We start from the raw sequence: 22,227 nt of genomic DNA on the forward strand, positions 1-22,227 counted from the left end.
ACTCTAAATTAAACTATTTTTTAGCCTCTGAAAATTACGAATTTGTCCCACATGCATTTTCAAACAAATGAAAAACGCGTTAGATAATTTTTCCAACCATAAATTGTATGCAATAGGACCTTTATTAACCACGATATTCATTAACGACGATTTGGCTCTAAATTTTATTTTCCAATCCACAGAACATAGAGTCGATTTTATTTGATTGCTTCAAATCATCATTGTGAAAATATTGTTTTAAATGGTTTAAATTCTATATTTCAAATCATTTTTCATTTGGAAAACCTTTTTTTGCTGAAAAAACAAGGATTTTAGCTAAACTACATACAGTTTCTATTTTGAATGTTTATAAGATTTGAATCCCTCGTCGCTTTGAAAATTGACATTTAAAAATCAGGAGCATTTCTCTTGAACAAAAATCTATTATAAAAAATGTGAAACCAATTGCTAATTTTCTAAACACATTTCAATAGAATTTTTTGGAAAATTAAAAAAAAGTTAAGGTATTAAACTTTACAAACCGCTTTTTGAGAATCGAGATTTTCAAAACCAGTTCTTGTAGAATTACATCATAAATGAGGGAAATTTACAACTTATCTACCAAAACAAACATGTTCATTTACATTAGAAAAAGTAATCTTGATGGGAATTTAAATTTACTTCTTTTCATGTGTAATAATTTTTTTATGATATGAAAAAACTTAAGAAAAAAGTAATTTAACACAAACGTTTAACATCACAATTTAATGAACAAAAATCTCAAAAGTAATACAGCCAATTTTTTTCCACCTTAATTTGATTAGAACTGGACATTTTTCTTCGAAAAATCAAAATCTTAAAAAAAACATTACAAAAATTGGTCTTTTCGGCTTCTCAAATAAAGCGTTTAATAGCCCAGTTTTAAACTTGAAACACGTTCTTTTGCAGGAAAATATTGAAGGATACACGACAAAATTTTGTTTTTGGTTAAAATCATAAGCAATTATTAAGCAGTTTTTTTTCAATTTTTGAGAAAACCATTGAACGAAAAATTAAAATAAAACAGTTTGACATGGAATTGCTCACAGAACAAGCAATCAGGAAAAATCTATAAACATACATAATTTCATTACAATCTTGCCTGTACTCTATGTTGCCTCTCATTGTTAGTTTAAAACCTCTTAAGTTTGACAATTTATCAAACTAAATGTAAAAAGGTTTCTACTTTCATTTTCGTCACAAGAAAAGTGATTAGAACCGTAGAACCTCTCAGGTTTCAAACATTTTAGTGCTGTGTAGCCTTTATTGAATAAATACGACAAGTACTGAAAAAATCAAGTTTTGAAAAACCAAAATAGTGTCGAAAAGTATTACTTTTCGAAACAAATGCTGAAAAGTTGAACTTTTCAGCACACAAATTAGTGCTTTAATGCATTTTCCAGCACTGTAACGATACGTAGGCAATTTCTTCACCTTAAATATCAGGAAAATAAATCACGTTTTAATTAATTCGATCAGACAGTTTCCAATGAATTTAACCATAGTTTAGTTCTTATGATTGTAGTTTTTTCACGATTATTTCCAGTGTTTCAATTTTAATTAACACATTTTTTAAAGCAATTATGCAAAACTATAATTAACAGAGACGTCATTTGAGAAAGTCCCCTAAAGCATGAAGAGTTATTACACAACTCGAGTTAGATTCGTTCCACTTTCCAAATTGAGCCACGATCGGAGGAAATCCAATCCTCTTTTAATATTTACCTGGCCTAGCCCCACAAATTGCACAAACACATATCTATACAAGTCTAGCACTGTAAGTGTGTGCACACCTGGAAGCAATTTGTCGCTGAATGGGTATTACGTGCGCTTTACGAAAGCGTACTTTTGTCGTGGTGACCCTTCTCTTTACCTCCCCTTGCAAAAGTGAGAAGGTTAAATAAGTGCAGTTCCGACATTTTCCTCGTTTTTTTTTATTTTATTTTCTTTCCATTCTTGACAATAAACTAAAAGCTAAGAGGAAATGTAAACACAAAAGGGTACAACCTTCTTTCGATTGCTTGCACTATTCTGAAGGGATCTGGCCTTTTTTAATATTTTGAAAAGTTTTAAAATGAAAATAAATTTGTACATGTTGTAGAATAATTACATCAAAACATAAATTTATTTCAAAATTTGCTTCAACATATCTCGGTACAAAAATTGCACAAGAAAAAGGAAAGTTTTTCCTTTCCGAAGAACAAACAACAAAAGGTGCTTGGGCAATTCTCGATAAACATTACATTTTACGGCCGTAAGCACTCCAATCCAATTAGTCGCCTGCTTAACCTCTTCCCCTATTGGATTGGCCTCCATGTCATGGACCCGATGAGAAGGGGGCCGAATTTGTTGGAAACTTTTTTCTTCCATCCCAAGCTGATGAATTCAAAATAATGTTACGCGCCGGAAAAGGGTGCTTCTGTCAAAAACTCCTTTTGTAAATAATTTCACCCAAAAAAAACGAAAATGAAATTCCCTTGTGAATGAAATACCAGCATCCTGCTTGCGAAACACGTCATCTTCGTCGTCTTAGTGTTTGTGACCTTTCCTACCCCCCTCGAAACCACCCAATGCAAAGTTTGCCTTTTTACTCTGTACTGAAAAATCATCCTTGAGGATAGAAATTTGTCTCAATTATTCATCATCACTGGCTTCTTACTGGCATTAAACATTCATTGAATTATTCTTTCTCTTTCTCTCTTTTTCATTTGTGCTTTTTTCTTTCATTCTTACCAAAAATTATCGACTCACAAACATTACACAACACAACCCCACAACACGAATTCCGGTGAAATTTGGTGGCATCGAATTGAACGAAAAAAAAACAACAACAACAACAACAACCCAACGCGAACAAAAAAATTATGAAAATTTAATCAAAACACGTTCACGTGAATGGAAACACAACAAAACAAAACAAAAAAAATATCATCATCATCGCCATCCACACCAACATCATCAACAACAACAACCAACAAAAAAAATACACGCCACACACCACCCACACACTCGCCACAACTATTACCAACCCACGCCCGGCCCGCCAGGGGGTTGCGGCGGCATTTCAGAAGGTAGGTGTGATGTTACATAACAAGCAAAACAACAAAAAAACAAACAAAGCGCCCCTCCAAACTTACAACAAAAACAGCCAAAATATCCCATCTCGCATATCCGCTTTCCTTTGTTGTACAGATTGAACACAATTCAAAATTTGTAATTTGAGATTTAAAAAAATATATATACAGTCGACTCCCTGGCTGTCGATCTTCTCGATATCAATAATTCTCCATCTATCGATGAATTCTTGAGACCCTTCAATTTGCATACTTCAATTATCTTCATTCCTCGATATTTTCCCTTGCTTGAAGGATCTCTTCCTCGACGGTCCCTTGGATTCTGTTTACTTTAAAAATCTCTTCCGGTTGTCAATAATTTCACTTTCTCATGGCTTGCATAGACATTTTTCTTGGCGAAACGGAGCTTTAAAGGGTGTTTGACATTAGTTTGTTTTTGTTTGATGGACGTTGCCATGATTGCCATGATTCTCTCCCAGAGCTGGGTATCAAGAAAAAAATATTTTCAATCGAGTCTTCCTTTTGCGTCGTTCTGTAAACTGATGATTCTCTTCCTCGACGGTCCCTTGAATATTGACAACCAGAGAGTCGACTGTAATTTAAAAATAATCGTTTTGAACTGTTGATTACAATTTCAATAACACACAAAATAAAAAGCCAAATTTCGCAAATGTTTCTTAATACTGAATTATATAAAAAATCTATTTTGTCCGACTTTCAATAATGTCATGGATCCCATGAATTAAAAAATATCTTTTCATGTATTTATCGTTACATTTCACAGTGGTCCGAAACCGAAATGTAGCGTGACAAAATTGATAGCGGCCACACGTTAAGATTTAGAGCTTTGGTGTCTTCGGGACAAATGATTAGGGTCAATTGGGGCATCTTTTGGTATGGTCAACATTAGGGTGATCCAAATTTTAGGGTGGTTCAGAATTTCTATTTTGGCGGGATGACAAGATAGCACTTCGGTGTCTTGAGAAAAGTTGTAGGAAACATCATTTTGAGCAACTTTGCTGAAGAATACAAATCTCTATCTCCTAACGGGAAGTTTCTAGAGCCATTTTTGTAATTACGGTTGAAGTGTTAATGAAAAAACGAGTTTTTTTTTTAATTTATCAACTCAGGCTTATGTCGTAGCGAGATGGTGTCTTGTAGACATTTGTAGAACTTTTCAAAATACACATTTATCTTCCAAGAGAGCGAAAATCGGATCTTCAAAACAAAAGTTATAACCAAAATACGACGAAAAAGACGCCATTTTGAAATGTGAATAACTCGAAAAGGTGGTAGAGTTTGGCCTCGCTCTTAGAAGCATCTGAAAGTACACATTCTAGAGTAAATTTTCTTAAAGTATCTCGGAGGTCTTTTTTGTTTAACTCATTGAATCTCAATTTGAAATGAGCATTTTTTAATTGTTTTGTGCCCATACCTTTTGATAGAATTGACCAAAATTCGGTTTTCAAGAATAAAAATGTTCATTTTGACAAGCTCTACAAGGGCTCTAAAATGTACAAAATGATCTAGTGGTTGTAAAAGAAGAAACAAGTTTTAGCTGAAATATTTCAGGAATCAACAAAATAATTAAATTTATTCCTGAAATATTTCAAATAAAACTTTTCTGAAGACACCGAAGTGCTATCTTGCAATCCCGCCAAAATAAAAATTCTGAACCACCCTAATGTCCACCATACCAAAAGATGCCCCTATTGACCCTGATCATTTGTCCCCAAGACACCAAAGCTCTAAATCTTAACGTGTGGTCGCTATCAATTTTGTCACGCTAGATTTCGGTTTCGGACCACTGTGCATTTATCAAAACAAGTATTAAAAAAGCAAAATTTAATCTTTTGCAGTAAAATACACCTTAAACTTTTGGAAACATTTTCAAACAAACATAGGACAGGAAATATATATGCTCTGTTTTGATTGTTTTTGATTGTCCTAGTAATACTTAAAACATGCTTAAATATTTATTTTTATTTCAAATGAAAGTGTAACTGAATTGTTTAGTACAGAACATCATAAATTTGAAACAATATTTCATTACTCTATTAATTTAAAATAAATGATCAAAGCCAACACACTAAAAAAGCTTAATTTTAATAATTTGAAAATGTTATAGTTGTGTAATTTACCTTAAACAATCTGTAAAAAGTTTGTTGAACAGAAGCTGATGCAAACTAAACTAGTTCCTGATGTAAAATAACACTTTTTTAGCCATCGCCATTCCCAGATGTAGGGGAAAGTTAGGGATAAGTAACATAACAAGCTAAGGAAATGCTCGTTAAAACCCATTTGAAACGTTAAAAAATCTGTCGGATTTTTTTCATATTAATCCAGGTCTTGACTAAGACTTTGATAGAACAAGTTTTTAAAAAATCCTGTTTTTTTCTAATGTAAAAAATGAATTGTTTTTTTTTATTTACCGTACGTTCTACTCAACTAGTGGGGCAACACGAACAACCCGTTAGGGCAAGAAAAACAATGCATGAAACAACATGTTAATTTGCTAACAATTGAACTGTTATCACTTAGACACATCAGATAAGAATGTATTAGAAACGTTTCTTTAATTTTTAGATTAACGAAAAAAAGAATAACTTATATAAATAATAGTAAATTTTCATAAAATCATAGACATTATATCCAATAGTTTATCAGTTTTAGGTACGTTTATGTATTTATTTCCCAATAAAATATGTTGTTGCAGCAATTCGTATTTATCCGTACTAAAATCCATATGGTATACTTGCCCCACCCGAACAAGATTTTTCAAAAGCTCTCACAAAAATAAGCAAAAGATAAATCATACTTTATAATAGGTGCTGGTCATTGGTAGGGACACTACTGATCTAGGAAAAATAGCATTTTGATATAATGAGCCTTAAAACGAACCCCAAGCCTTATTTTGTACTTTTCAAATATTATAAGAAAACAAAGGTTTTATAAAAAACTTCATTACACCTTATACCTCGTGGCGTTTACGTCATTTTGACGGTTATGTGGTAGTAGAATCAGCTAATTGCATTGCTAGCAACAATTTCTCATACTGGAAATAATCAAAATTGTAATGTTCCTCTTGCTTTATATGATCGTCTTGCCCCACCTTCCCCTAATACTATCATATTATTTCTGTGGACAGTTTTCCTGATAAACATAATCGTAAGAGCTTAACATTCAAATTTTGAGTCAAATGTGTACCAAATCTAGATTCAACAAAAGTTTGTTTAATTAATTCCTTTTAGAAAATCAAGATTTTCTATTAGTAACTTCTCGATTTTTATATGGCAATCAACTCTGACCAAATTCGAGGGGGTGGGGCAAAAAAATTTAAAATTATAAAAATTTAAATTACATGTCATAGTATTAACATTTGAATGAAAAAGGAGTTTTAAAATGAATTTTACATGGTCCAGTTGTTTTCCAATCATAAGTTTCCACAAAATTAACGTATTGTTGGATTTTGTTTCGCGATAAATAAGACTTTTTGGGGAACTGTATGTTGGTATTTCATAAAAATTCAAAAAGTTTTAATAGGATTTCAAACATACCTAAAATGATTACAAATGCAGTTATAATGCATTCTAACTGGGTTTCAGTTGATTAAACTTTAATTTTCATTAAAGTTTAAAAAAAAAATATTTTTTTGCACCTGATTTGTTGGGCCGACCTTCAAGGGTGACATAAACATTGAAAATTATTTGCAACGGCCATTTGAGTGCTGAAAAGTAGAACTTTTCAGCATTTATTTTGAAAAGTGTTGCTATTCGATTCTGTTATTTTTGGTACAGAAAAGTAGGCTATTTCGACGTTCAAGAATGACAGGAAAAGTGAGTAGTTTCACGACGGAATTGCAAAAAACCTATTTTGACAATTAAATATAAATCTTATTAAAATTACCTTTACAAATCTGAAATATTGCATACATTAAATTGAAATAAAATGATTTAAAATTACAGAACTACTAAACTTTTTCAGAAAAGGGAGCGTGGTCTATTTTATATCATTTTAATTTGATTTTTTTTTAAATTGACCAAAACTATGCAGGGATATGTAAATACTTTTGAATTCTGTATCTTTGAATGAAAATAGTTACATCCAACACACTAAAACACTCTGAGAAAATATACTCATTTTTCTTATTTTTAATCACTGAAAAAATAAGTTTTCAAAATCAGTATTTTCAGAATTTTCCTTTCTTTACATGATACAGTCCAGACTCGGTTGTCTTAAGCCTTGGTTATCCGAAGTTTCGATTATCCAAAGGACTTCGGATAATCAAATCAAGAACTAAAAGTTTTTTTTCGTGTTTTTTTTTATATTTTCTTACTAACATCAAATTTATTGGCAGTTGAACTGTTTTTATAAATTTATTATTGATATTTATTGTGTGAATAATTTGAATTACAATCAAACATTTTTAAATTATTTTTTATTGAAAATTCGAGCTCCAATATTATTGTATTTGACAAATTTGACTCCGAAAAAAATATAAATCTGCTTCTAACTAGCCAATTCATTTTCTCCAATCCCTTTTCTTACAGATAGGAACTGTTCATGTTCGCATAAACGTCTTATATGCAAAAATATCATGCTGAGAAAAACGCATTTAAAGATACTCCCACACGAAGGCTACGTGTTTAGTTTTCAAAACAAATGAAATAGTTAATTATTTCATTTCCTTTAAATAAATTTACAATATTGAATCTTAAAATTAAAAAAAATCCGAATAATGAAAAATGTGTGTTTTTTTATTAAAAAAAAACATTGCATTTACACAATAAAAGCAAACAATTATCAAAAAAGACGAACATGGCCAAACCTACTGTTACCTGTTTCAAATACTGAAATCATAAATAAAATATTTTTTTGATAACAAAAAAAGCTATTGAAAATTATTATAAAACAATGCTAATAAAAAAGTTCAATTATATATATTTTGCTGATAATAAGCTAACATAATTTTTCAAAGATTTCTATTATTTATAATAAACGTAAAGCGTATACAAGAATGTAAATCAGAATGTAAACAAAATGCATAATTTTAGAATTCGAAAAATATACATAAATTTTGGCTTGCAAACCTTTTTCGAGAGCACATATTTATTCACTTCAAAAGAACGCATCATTCTCGAGCAAAATTTCAACCAACATTCCACAACGTTCTGCAACTAACATTTCTTCACACACGCGACTCCACCCAAACACTTGTTTCCTCTCCCACTCTCGAGTCGCCAAGAGAGAGCGCATCAAACGCCATTACTCTCTTACTTCCTACCTCTCACGCGTCTTCACCAACACACACACACAGCGAAACTTCCATCACACGAGATCACCTCGATTTTGCTTCCGGTTCGCGGGCTAAACCGGAAGCATCAGAGAGAGCACACCACCACTTGAGTATCTACCATCTAGTATGAACCCATGCCACCTTAAAGATACTACTCTGCTACCTACTACTTACTATATTTATTAAGATACATAAATAAATTTCTCTTATACTCCAAGACTAACCCAACCCACGAGAGAATGTCGAGGAGCCCACCGACGAAAAACGCCCAGAAAAAAAACACACACTAACCAATGAATACCTATACTTACTTTCTAGGCTTCACTTTCATTACCTGGTTCACCATTTAATCTTCGTAGAGGATCTAGAGGATCACATCAGGTACAATCCCAGTCGAATGCTCACTAAACGATTTATACGTTTTCTTTCCTTTTATTCTCTCTCTCTCTTTTTTCTCTCCTCTCTCACTCGCTCGCTCGTTTGTGCTCTCCGCGTGATGTCATCGATGGGGGCCCGTCCACAGTTTACGATACGTAACGGTAGAGGACGTTTCGTGGGCGTACCTGGTAGCGATAGAAAACCATTGGTACTCTCAACATATCTCGATGCACAAGAACACTTGCCATACGCCGATGACTCGAACGCGGTCACACCGATGTCGGAGGAAAATGGTGCAATCATCGTTCCAGTATACTATGCTAATTTAGGTACACTATAAAAAAGTAAAATCAAATCCTTCGTTCCCGTTCGTTACGAATCAATTCAGTCAAAATTAACAAACCAAACAATCAGAGTTTCCAAATTCTCGTTTCGTTCCCAAACTAACCTACGCTCTCTCTCTCTCTCATCTCTCAAAACCCAAAAGAGAAAGATACGATTGCTCTTTCCATCTTAAAGCTCTCTCACCCAAACAACTGTTTGCCAAATCTCTTTCTCTCTCACACTTCCACACAAATCCTCTCTCGCTGTCTTTCCCCGTTCCGTTCGTCTCGTTGAACGTTGGCTGCTCATGACGTTGCCAAGTTCTTCTATACTCTCACAAAGCTGTCCCTTCTTTCCTACTCTCTCTCTCTCTCCCATTCAATGTGCAACTCAGTTGTTTTCTCTTTCATGCCCTTACTCTCTCGCTCTTTCTCAATTCAATCGTTCAGCATCGTTTAAATTTTTCTCTCTAATTTTACGCTCATCGTTCCAAACAGATATACTCGAAAAATACAGATAATACATTTTATATTTTTTATAGTGTCCATAATTATACTAAGTTTCAATAGCTTTTAACCAAACACACACTACACACGATTTTCGGTTGTTTGATTATGGTTTACTTTTCATCCATTCGATTTGACGTTTAGTTTTTCTTTAGTTTTTCTGAGTTTCCTTAACCTCAATTGACTAAACATATTGACTGTTGCATCATTTCCATTTATTTTTTTCGATTACTCAGCTCTGTCCAACTATTCTACGAAACTCTGTTGTGAGAAAATTTATCCTTTCGAAAATCCATTTTCGTTTCGTTCAATTTTGCACACTAGAATTGCTTGGTACTGTTGGGCGGAATCAAAACCCCCCTTTGATCCGCTCAACTGTTACACAAACCTACTTCATCTGTCGCGAAAAACCGGCCCAACCTTCCACCTAAAATTACTAACAAGTTTCCCGATTTACAACCAACAAAAAAAAAAGGTTCGCGACACTCATCGTACACATCGCATCAATCGCGCATCTCGTACACATCGCACGGCGACCTGCTCGGCGGCATGACGAAGGAGAGCCGGCTGCGGAGCCGAACCCAGCGCAACACGAACCACTCGATCGTGCCGCCGGCGAACATGGCGGCCTCGGCGGCGTCGGTGACGGGTGCCGGCTCGGGCGCGCCCAACATGTCCTACGTCGACACCAACCACAAGGGCCAGCAGCGGGACTTTGTGAGTATCGAGTTTATCAAATTTCAATATATAGTGTATATTTTCTACTTACGAACTTGAATTTCATTAAAAATAGACATGTTGACGCCATTCAATTTGTTCAGAAACTTATGCAAAACATTTAATTTTTAATTTTATTGAAAGTTTATAAAACAAATATGACAAAACAAATTCTTTTGAAAACGTCAAAAAAAAAGTTTGTACTCAATTCGATTTTTAAACACAAATTCAATTTTGCGTATCAATCTATATCATGAGAAGAGATTTTCTGATAGATTTGGTGTCTTTGGCATGGATGTAGGTAATAATTAGGACTATTCAGGAAAAGTAGGTATACAAATCAAATTTTGTTTATGTAACTGTTTGTTTCTACTAGATAAATTCTCTTAAAACGTATTTTTATTTCTCGCAATTTTTACATGTTTTATGCGATTAAAAATGGTAACTTTAACGCTAGAGTTCAGGATGCTGCAAAATATTGTAACAGAAATATAACATTAAAAAAAAGAATTTTCAAGCTAAAATGAACTAAATACGGCAAAAAATAATTTTAAGATGCAAAATCTTATTTGTATTCGAAAATGAGTAAAAAAAAAATAAAAATAAGTTAATCTTAATATCATTCAATCAGCCCTCATGTGTGAATTCGCGATATCTAAAATATTCAATGCTGAAAAGCGAAACCATTTGCTCTTTTCTATGAAAATAATTTTTAAATGTTTAAATCAGGAGCAACATTTTCTAAGGGTTTAAACCTGTTATGTTAGAAATTTTAAATTGTTTGGCTTAAAAAATATTTTAATTCAAAAAAAAATCTAAAAATTATACAAAAGTTTCGATTTTTCAACATTGAATGTCAAACCAATAGTGTCGAGATATCACGAGATCTTGAATTCGGACAAAACTCATATTTCACAAAATTTTAGGGTATAAAACTATGACGAATAAACTCGCACTTTTTTGCAAACGTTTCTGCATACGAATGCAGACAAACAAACAAAGCACTCAAACTGCCAACTTGTCAAAAAGTGTGAGTTTGTTTGCTTGTTTTTTTGGTCATAGAGCAGTTCTCTACGGAATCGGCATTTTTTTTCTTTAATTTTGATTTTTGTATTTTTTAATCAGGCTGAAACTTTTTTGGTGCCTTTGGTATGCCCAACGAAGCCATTTTGCATCATTAGTTCGTTCATATAATTTTCCATACAAATTTGGCAGCTGTCCATACAAAAATAATATGTGAAAATTCATAAATCTATATCTTTTGAAGGAATTTTTTGATCGATTTGGTGTCTTCGTCAAAGTTGTAAGTATGAATATGAACTACACCAAATAAATGATACACGGTAAAATTTTTTTTGTTGACTTTTAATTTCACTTTTTGTCACTAAAACAAAAAAAACTATTTTTATTTTCTTTATATTTTCTGATATGTTTTAGAGGACATCAAATGACAACTTTTCAGAAATTTTCAGAATGGGCAAAAAATCTTTGACCGAAAAATTTACAATCAAAAAGTACTTTTGGTGAAATGTTAAAAAAGTGCACCGTTTTCAAGTTATAGCCATTTATAGGTAACTTTTTTGAAAATAGTCGTGGTTTTTGATTTTTTTTTAAATAAGTGCACATGTTTGCCCACTTTTGAAAACAATATTTTTGAAAATTTGAAAAAAATTCTATATAATTTGATTTTTTGAACTTCGATGATACGACCCTTAGTTGCTGAGATATTGCCAAGCAAAGGATTTAAAATAGGAAAATTGATGTTTTCTAAGTCACCCAAACCACCCCCCAATTTTTTAACGTCGATATTTCGCATCTAATGGTTCGATTTACAATGTTAAAATATTAAACAGTAGTGAATTTTTCCGATTTTTTCGAAAACAATATTTTCAAAAAAAAATCAATGCTAACATTTCAAAAGGGATAAACATTCAATATCACGTCCTTTTGAAATGTTAGTCTTGATTTAAAAATTTTGAAAATATTGTTATCAAAAAGATCAGAAAATTTCACGAATGTTTCATAATTTAACATTGAAAATCGGACCATTAGTTTCTGAGATATCGACGTTAGAAAATCGTGGGTTGTTTGGATGAGACTTAGGAAACATAAAGGAAACAACAAAGTTCAAAAAAGCAAAAGATAGAGAATTTTCTCAGCTTTAAAAAAAATTAAAGTGGTAGGCAAACATGTGCACTTATTTAAAAAAATGAAAAACAAAGACTATTTTCAAAAAAGTTACATAAAAATGACTATAACTTGAAAACGGTGCACTTTATTAACATTTCACCAAAAGTACTTTTTGATTACAATTTTGATTTTACATCCAAAAATGAAGTTGAAAATTTTTTGCGACCAATATTTCGATTTTTTGAAAAAAAACAGTATTGATTACAAAAATCATACCTCGGTCAAAGATGTTTTGCACAACCTGGAAATGTCTGAAACGTTGGCATTTGTTGTCCCCTAATTATTGCAAATTAAGTTTTAGTGACAAAAAGTGAAATAAAAAATCACCAATTTTTTAACCGTGTATAATTTTTTTCAGTGTAGTCTTTGTTCATACCTACAACTTTGCAGAAGACACCAAATCGATCAAAAAATTCCTTCAAACGATACAATTTTTTGAATTTTCATACATCATTTTTGTGTAGACGGCTGCTAAATTTGTATAGAAAGTTATATGCTGAAATTTTTAAGTTATCGCAGTTTTAGTGAAAAAAGTCGATTTTTTCCCGTTTTCGTCATTTTCCCATTTTTGCGCGTGGCGCGTCGAAAAACTCAGTTTTTATTTTCAAAAAATCGTATCTCAGAGTATCGAAAACATAACTTCACAATTTTTTGATATGTTATGTGAAATTTTCCGAGGAATCCGATAAAAATATTTTCAAACATAGGCTTTTTGGTCCGAGACCTTCAAAACAGCATATTAAGTTTTCATACGACCTTTTCAAATGTTAAGCAAGATTTTTGATACTTTTAACCAGACGTGCATCGGCACTCAATAGCACTTCACCACATTTTGAGATGATTGCCTTCGTAAACCGGCAAAGTGAATCTTTGCTCACTGTGCATCAAAACAAGCTTTAGTTCGATGCTTTTAAAAATCGTTGTTCACTATGCAATTTGGATTAGCAAAAAAATAATTGTGATTTGAATATGACAAAACTTTCTAGAGCTAAATTAAGCTCAAATAGCACTTCATCACTAAAACTAGCGAATAAGTGAAGATAAAGGTTTCGGTCGTTCAGAACCTCATAGTGCAATGAAAAAAACGTACTTTAGACACAAAACAAATTGATATGGTGCCTTTTCCAAGCCATGGCCTTAAAAAAACTGTCAAGTGCTATTGAGTGCCGATGCACGTCTGCTTTTAACTATTTTTCCTAAATAGTCAAACTAATCACCTTTCTTTTGCATCTAAGACAGCTAAAATCGGATGAAATGGCGCGGAGATATGATTTTTTGAAAAAAAAAGTGGTTTTTGCGAAAATCGACGAAAATTGCCATTTTTTGAACCACCCTAACACGGCGTAGGTCACCCTAATGGCCAAACAAAAAAATACGGGTCTCATTTATTCGGCCTAGGATCCCCCTGAAAAAACATTTGAGCTCGATCGGAGAACTTTTTTTTCGAATCATGCTGTTTTCGTGGGGAATTGCTGTATTACCCGAGCATGGGTAAATAACAAGGGAAATGCGTAATATTACCTTTCTCTGGTATCAATACCAAATTTTGGTATTCCTGGACCCTTTAAAATTTGTCTTAAGGATTATGCAAGAGCAAAATGTGGTATCATACCAATTTAAGGTATTGTGGTGATATTGAAAAATTGCAGAATTTGTCAATGATCGAACACCACATTTTGGTATTTTTTTGGTATTGAGGTGTTTTATCAAATTCCTCTGAAACTATGGGAAAATTTTGACCAGTTTTGACAAAATAATTAATTTTGCGCTAAAATGATGTCTCAAAGCGAATGCTTTCATTCAAAACCGGAAATTTCAAACTTGATTTTAAACATTTTTGATATACCCCCTATAGAAATGACTTGAAATTGTGGAAAATATTCTAAGTCAGGATGGCACATTTTGGTATTATTTTGGTATTGAAGTGTTTTATCAAATTCCTCTGAAACTATGGGAAAATTTTGACCAATTTTGACACAATAATTAATTTTGCGCTAAAATCATGTCTCAAAGCGAATGCTTTCATTCAAAACCGAAAATTTCAAACTTGATTTTAAACATTTTTGATATACCCCCTATAGAAATGACTTGAAATTGTGGAAAATATTCTAAGTCAGGATGGCACATTTTGGTATTATTTTGGTATTGAAGTGTTTTATCAAATTCCTCTGAAACTATGGGTAAATTTTGACCAATTTTGACAAAATAATTAATTTTGCGCTAAAATGATGTCTCAAAGCGAATGCTTTCATTCAAAACCGGAAATTTCAAACTTTATTTTAAACATTTTTGATATACCCCCTACAGAAATGACTTGAAATTGTGGAAAATTTTCTAAGTCAGGATGGCACATTTTGGTATTATTTGAATATTGAAAGGTTTCATCAATTTTCTCTGAAACTATGGGAAATTTGTTAAAAAAAATTTACGAGTTAATTAATTTTGCGCTAAAATGACTTGAAACCCAAAAATGTTAAAGATGATTTTAAAAATTAGTGTGATATACCCACTAATATTTTTTTCAAAAACGTTGAAATATCTCTAAGTCGGGATAACCAAATACTTTGAAAAACGAGTCAATCGACAGATTAATGAATTTTGGTGAATTTCAATTCAGTTTCATTTTAATAATACTTATTTTTCAATCTTGCTGCAACTGCTGCACTAAAATGGTATGAAAATACCAAATTTTGATATTACTTGTTCAAATACCAGCGACCATAATGTGCTCTTGGTTGCCCAGTAATAGATGGTAAAATACCATGAAATCATACCAAAATCATGTATGTGAAAGACCACAGAAATACCAAAATATGATTTTCCAAGGGCGCGGGAATACCTAAAAATAAAACCATGGCAATACCAAGTTTTGGTATTCAAGCAATGTTCAAAAATCCAGAAGACCTCAACTTGGTATTGAAATGGTTTTATTTTGAGGTATTATTTTACCCTTGGAATAACATGGTTTGGTATTGTTGTACCCTTACACATACAAGATTTTGGTATGATTTCATGGTATTTTACCATCTATTACTGGGCAACCAAGGGCACATTTTGGTCGCTGTTATTTGCCCAAGTAATACCAAAATTTGGTATTCCCGTGTTATTTACCCCTGCTCGGGTATGGAAAGTTCCCAGATTTGTATTGAGACTTCTGTGGAGAAACGAATGATGCAAATTTACTTCTTTTGCAACTAGGGATCGATGGAGAAAGTTTTTTTTAATGAAATAAATTTAAAAAAATAAAAGATTTTTTTGCGAAAATTTAGAAAGTTTCTCAGCTCTTTCACCATTTTGTGATAACGTATTATGCATAGTGTCAAAAGGAGTTTTAAATATTTTTACTTATTTTTATCTGAAATTTTTATGTATAAAATTCAAGTGTTAGTAAAGTAACGAAATTATATGAAAACTTTTTAATTTGTCTCATTTTTCAGGATCAGTCCCAAGACTACACAGATGATGCTGGTAAAATAAAACACAACGACAATCCTTTCATCGAGCCCTCTCAAACCCAAACCGTAGTAGATATGAAAGGTAATATATTCTAGTAGTTCCTGTTGATGCTTACAAATTAACCTTTCTTTCCTCAATTTTAGACGTAATGGTGTTAAACGATATCATTGAGCAAGCTGCTGGTCGGCATAGTAGAGCTAGTGATCATGGAGGTAATTTGAGCACAAACCAGGGTGGTTCTACACATAAGTGAACTGACGAAACAAAAAAAAGTCTGCGCAAATAATTGCAGATTTCGCAATCGAACCGAAACCCCTCCCTCCCCTTTCATTCCAATGCCGATCGTCGAATATTCCAATCATGACGGTCATTCATTTGCCAATCACCATCGATGGGGTCCCCATAACAAAAGCGCACTTTTATTACACACACTCATTGAAACAAAAAAAAAATGTTTCATTTTGCACTGCACCACCACCACCATCTTTTCCCTCTGATTTTCCCCAACCCAACGTGTTTTCGGTGTATGTGTGTTTCTCCCTACTCTCTCTCTCTTTCTCTTTGATTTCCCCATGTCACGCGACTATTTGCGTTTTGTTGTTTTTTTTTGTAATGTAAAGTTAAGTTTGTGTTTTTTTTGTTTCGTTGTAAATCGTGATATTTAACGGTATTTTTTTCGTGTTACTTTTTTTCTCGGTGATTTCCTCGAAACACACATGAACAAACACACGCAAAGTGTACATCTTCTCACTTTATCGATTTTCGTTGTGCTGTGGATTTTTTTTAACAATTGAGTTTTTTAATGTTTTTTTTCATAAATATTTTGTAACATCCCCTTTAAACAAACAGTAATGTGTGTAATACAATAGAACCTTTACATACACTGATAAATGTTAGAAAGTTGTAAGGTATAAACAAGGTAATTTGTGTATTCTACAACATCACATGTGACAATATCAATGATACACGAAAATTGGATAAACACGTAATTGATGTATTGGTGCCACACGCAACACAATGATATTGTCACTTTTTATTTTAAACAGTAGAATTTTTTTGACTAACTGTTGAGAACAATTTCTGTTTCATTATTTTACTACATTTTATGGTTTATTTTAAAATACTACACTGAGAAAAATCTTTATCTCTTGTGTGTCATTTTGCCTAAACACGGAGAAAAATCTGTTCACAAAATCGTGAAAAAGCGTTCATGAAATTGGGAACCATGAAAAAAGTGTTCAATTCCATGAAATTTGAAAATTGTTGATTGAAATATGGATTTGTTGGTTTTTGTGAAGACGATAACAAGATTTTTATCAGTGTACTTTTGAAACATTTTAATTTCTATACTTTATTATAAGCTCAATGTCTTTTCGTCAAGCTCGATGGATTTCATGAAAAAAAACTACATTTCTTCGTTCTGTCTCTCTAAAATCTTAACTCAAACTGTAGCTTAGTCTGTCTTCCATTTTCTAAATCTCAAAAACTTTCTTCCCCCATTTCGCCCTACCTTAGAATAGAAAAACCACCCGCCCCCTCGTTTTTTTCTTAAAATTAAGTAAAAATTACCAAAACTAACCGTTCTCTCCCACCCAGTTTGTTTCTATTTCTCATTCTCTGTATTGCTGCTAGCGTGTGTACCTCTAGTTGACTCCACTTTCTTGTGTTTTGATTTCCCAGAGACGAGGTTTGTCCATTTCTAAAAGTCGCAGACAGAGCAATAAAAAAAGGTCTTCAAAATCCTCCATCAGACATGTTTTTCGAAGCAAAATTTGTTCCGATTTAACAAGTTTGACAATTGATTCAAATAAACTTCTGTCCTCCAAAGACTCCAACGAAATAGTCCACGTTTAGTGTTTTCTAGATCAGTCTTCCTGTCTTGAAATCTCGGTAGTAGTTGAAACGTTTGAACTTACTAGCACATTGAGCATGGCATTCATTTAGTCCATTTTTATGTATTCTCAGTAATTTCAAATAACAAATTCAAAAAAAAACTTTTGTTTTCGTTTCAAATACTCACCACACACACTCAAGTAGCTCACACAATCGAATTCTTTCAGCGTTTTCACGGCAACAGTAGTAGTTGTAGTAACTAATTAGCGTGTTATAATACAAATTACATACACAAAAAAATCTTACACTCAAAAACAAATGCAACCCAACCGTAGTAGTATTTGAACCCGTTTAGCCTTAGTTTATTCGACATTTGATTGGTTCTTTAGTTCACGTTACGAGCTCCTTATTTTCGAAGCTTTTAGTTGATCAACCAACACCAAGAAAGTCGCATTCTCCATATCCTTGCCATAATTGCTCCCACGTGTTGGTATTCGGACTTGCAAAACTCACAATTATCAAATTAGAGAGAAAAAAAATAGTCCGAAATCAACACTTGCACAGCGCGTGTGAAATCGCACTCAATGCCAACAAATCGTGCGTGTGTGTATGTTCAACCAAAAACTCTCATCAATTCCCATCATTCAAATCGGGTTTCGTGCAAAAAAAAAAGAATTTTCAATAAATTGACCAAATGATTCAATTACATTTTTAAACATGCCACACATTATCACACACACACACATACATAACAAGCAAAGTCAAAGTCCGTTGAAGTCAACATTCACTAAAGCGAAAACAGTTCAAATTTCACACTCAGAGAGTTATGTCCCGAAGGAAAGGATAGCATAACACACATTACAATAATCAGAGAGAGAGCAAGCGATACATTGGAGTAACAGCAAAAATGCAGCAGCTTTCAGTGTACTCACAAACCTTTACACAGTAAAAAAACAAAAGTGTTCTTTTGGAACGTGTGAAAAAAAAATGTATTTTTATCTCGATTTTCGTTAAAAAGGGAATTAAACACTCAAAGAAGTAAATTATTCGCTTTTTGAGGTAAAATTACACATTTGTTCACATTTCTAGACGTAACAATATCTTTTTTACTGTGTACACACGCTAAGCCAGTTTCATTCGGCAGTAGGAGAATGCACCAGATTTCAGTTTGACCTTATAGCTTAGCAGCTTAGGTTTAAAGTTTTGTTTCATTTCTTCTAGTTTAGAATAAGGTAGAGTGCCCATAAAGCACCAAGATTCTGTTTTGACCTACAATTACCTGAATTTTTTTTTATAAATGTTTATCTTGATATTAACTTTAACAATTATCTGCCAATTTGTACAAATTAATTCTTCTTCAAGAAAATCAAAAGTTAAAAATAATCCCTGAGCAGTTTGTACGCACATAACAAACACTACTAAGTTTTATTGGCAGACCAAGTTTAGCTTAGTGCTTCACTGAAATACATAATTACAGATATAAAAGGAAATTTTCTACGTCATAATGATGCAAAAAAACATCACCAAAAAATGTCAGAATAGTTGACAAAATTTATTTTAAAAAATATATAAACTACAGCAAACTTATATTTTGTTACCTACACACAAGCTCAATTTAATCAATTATTACTGGAAATAACATATTCTGCGAGATTTTGTATGGACCTGTTTAATTCAGAAGTCTATAGATTTTCTTAATATTGTTTTTTGTATTAAAACGATGCAGGCATTATCTTTTATTGTTTTGTATGGAATGCCATCTTGCTTCATTGGTAACAAGTCTCCTTGCAAATTTGAAGGCTATCCAAAACAAAGTACTAAAGATAGGAAAGATATTTTTTATTTCAATAAGTTATTTTCAGATGGATCATATCAATAAGCAAAATAATGGGTTTCCATAACCATATAGGGTAATTCTCCGCCAACTCACACAGCAGTTGCCCCGACCCCTCTTCGATTTGCGTGAAACTTTGTCCTAAGGGGTAACTTTTGTCCCTGATCACGAATCCGAGGTCCGTTTTTTGATATCTCGTGACGGAGGGGCGGTACGACCCCTTCCATTTTTGCACATGCGAAAAAAGAGGTGTTTTTCAATAATTTGCAGCCTGAAACGGTGATGAGATAGAAATTTGGTGTCAAAGGGACTTTTATGTAAAATTAGACGCCCGATTTGATGGCGTAATCAGAATTCCGAAAAAACGTATTTTTCATCGAAAAAAACACTAAAAAAGTTTTAAAAATTCTCCCATTTTCCGTTACTCGACTGTAAAAAATTTTGGAACATGTCATTTTATGGGAAATTTAATGTACTTTTCGAATCTACATTGTCCCAGAAGGGTCATTTTTTCATTTAGAACAAAATTTTTCATTTTAAAATTTCGTGTTTTTTCTAACTTTGCAGGGTTATTTTTTAGAGTGTAACAATGTTCTACAAAGTTGTAGAGCAGACAATTACAAAAATTTTGATATATATACATAAGGGGTTTGCTTATAAACATCACAAGTTATCACGATTTTACGAAAAAAAGTTTTAAAAAAGTTGGTCGTCATCGATCATGGCCGTTCATGGTCACCCGCGACAGACACGGACGACGAAACAAAGAGAAACGCAAAAAGTAACTTTTTCAAAACTTTTTTTCGTAAAATCGCGATAACTTGTGATGTTTATAAGCAAACCCCTAATGTCTATATATCAAATTTTTTGTAATTGTCTGCTCTACAACTTTGTAGAACATTGTTACACTCTAAAAAATAACCCTGCAAAGTTAGAAAAAACACGAAATTTTAAAATGAAAAATTTTGTTCTAAATGAAAAAATGACCCTTCTGGGACAATGTAGATTCGAAAAGTACATTAAATTTCCCATAAAATGACATGTTCCAAAATTTTTTACAGTCGAGTAACGGAAAATGGGAGAATTTTTAAAACTTTTTTATTGTTTTTTTCGATGAAAAATACGTTTTTTCGGAATTCTGAGTACGTCATCAAATCGGGCGTCTAATTTTACATAAAAGTCCCTTTGATGCCAAATTTCTATCTCATCACCGTTTCAGGCTGCAAATTATTGAAAAACACCTCTTTTTTCGCATGTTCAAAAATGGAAGGGGTCGTACCGCCCCTCCGTCACGAGATATCAAAAAACGGACCTCGGATTCGTGATCAGGGACAAAAGTTACCCCTTAGGACAAAGTTTCACGCAAATCGAAGAGGGGTCGGGGCAACTTTTCCCGATTTCGTGTGAGTTGGTAGAGAATTACCCTATATCCATAATATACCTCTTTAATCTATAAATGTTTGTCGATAAGTATTGTAATAATTAATAATTTTTAAAGTTAAGATGTTTTCAACTCTATTTTTGGAAAGAAAAAAAACATATTCTTTAAAAATCCCACCATCAATAAACAATTAAAACGTGCTATTCTGCCCACCATCGAAAAAACGGCTAATATCCACTATTGGCAAAAACGAGATATTAGCCCTATAAATGCTTCATTTGATTAAAAACGCGTTATACTTGTTTACATATACAAATAAAATAGGCTTGTCAAAATAATTGGATGTTCTAAAAATGACTCCTTTCCCCTACCCAAAAAATATAAAATTGGAAATATATTCTTATAAGAATCAAATCTAACAAAAACCATCATTACTAGATTCACATTTAGAAAAGATCCCCTTTCTTTTCCTGTCGACAGTTGATTTAGACTGGTACAAATTTTATTTAAAGTTTTTGTCACCCCACCCTTCAAAGTTGGCCCGAAAAATCAGGGGGCAAAAAAAAACTTCAATTGAAATTGAAGTGCAATCAGCTGAAATCAATTTAAAATGCATTCCCCTGCGTTTAAAATCATTTTTAGCATGTTAAACATCTTTTGAATTTTTTGAAAATTTTCAATGTTTGGTATCGCAAAAAGTTTTTTTTTCGATATTTTTTTTGTTTTCGTCAAATCTTACTTTTTTGAAAACTAATTATTGCAAAACAACTTAAATAGTGTACAATGCATTTTAAAACACTTTTTGCATTGAAATGTTGAGACTATGGCTTGTTATCTTACTTTTATATTTTTTTAACAAAAAATTTGCACGTTGTTTTTGGATGACCCCTCAGGCCAGTTCAAAGTTTATTTGTCTACTCAGAAAAAAATATGGCAACATTTATCAGGGAATGGTGACAGATTTAGTGTAAAAAAGTGTAATATTACATGAACTGCTGAATTTTCATTAGTTTCTGCTGAATTTTCATCAGGTTCACATATTTACACATTTTTAGGTAAAATTACTCAAAAAAGAAGTTTTATCCAACCAACCAAATTTCCAACCTTTTAAAATTCAACTTTTTCTGCGGTGTACATATAATTCAAGAGTTTTTTTAAAAGGTCTTATAAGAAATTGTTTTCCATATGTTGATAGAACTTTTTATAACAAACTCTAGAAT

General features: G+C 32.5%; 1 protein-coding gene across 50 annotated transcripts in view; it reads left to right on the forward strand.

Annotated features, from left to right (window-relative positions):
• The window catches only part of LOC120419138 (sodium channel protein para), a 230,423-nt gene that overhangs the window by 169,306 nt on the left and 38,890 nt on the right, over positions 1 to 22,227 (forward strand). For 30 of the 50 annotated variants that reach the window (XM_052707397.1, XM_052707398.1, XM_052707396.1 and 27 more), the window contains 6 exons: positions 3,066 to 3,089; positions 8,707 to 8,769; positions 8,912 to 9,095; positions 10,072 to 10,313; positions 15,941 to 16,040; positions 16,103 to 16,171. In XM_052707397.1, coding sequence (XP_052563357.1) covers positions 3,066 to 3,089; positions 8,707 to 8,769; positions 8,912 to 9,095; positions 10,072 to 10,313; positions 15,941 to 16,040; positions 16,103 to 16,171 — 682 coding nt within the window. The remainder of the gene's footprint in view (positions 1 to 3,065; positions 3,090 to 8,706; positions 8,770 to 8,911; positions 9,096 to 10,071; positions 10,314 to 15,940; positions 16,041 to 16,102; positions 16,172 to 22,227) is intronic. The other 20 variants (XM_052707446.1, XM_052707436.1, XM_052707410.1 and 17 more) reach the window with 3 other exon arrangements.

The sequence above is a fragment of the Culex pipiens genome, chromosome 2 (assembly GCF_016801865.2).
Source record: "Culex pipiens pallens isolate TS chromosome 2, TS_CPP_V2, whole genome shotgun sequence".
In the NCBI taxonomy this organism is placed as follows: Eukaryota; Metazoa; Arthropoda; class Insecta; order Diptera; family Culicidae; genus Culex; species Culex pipiens.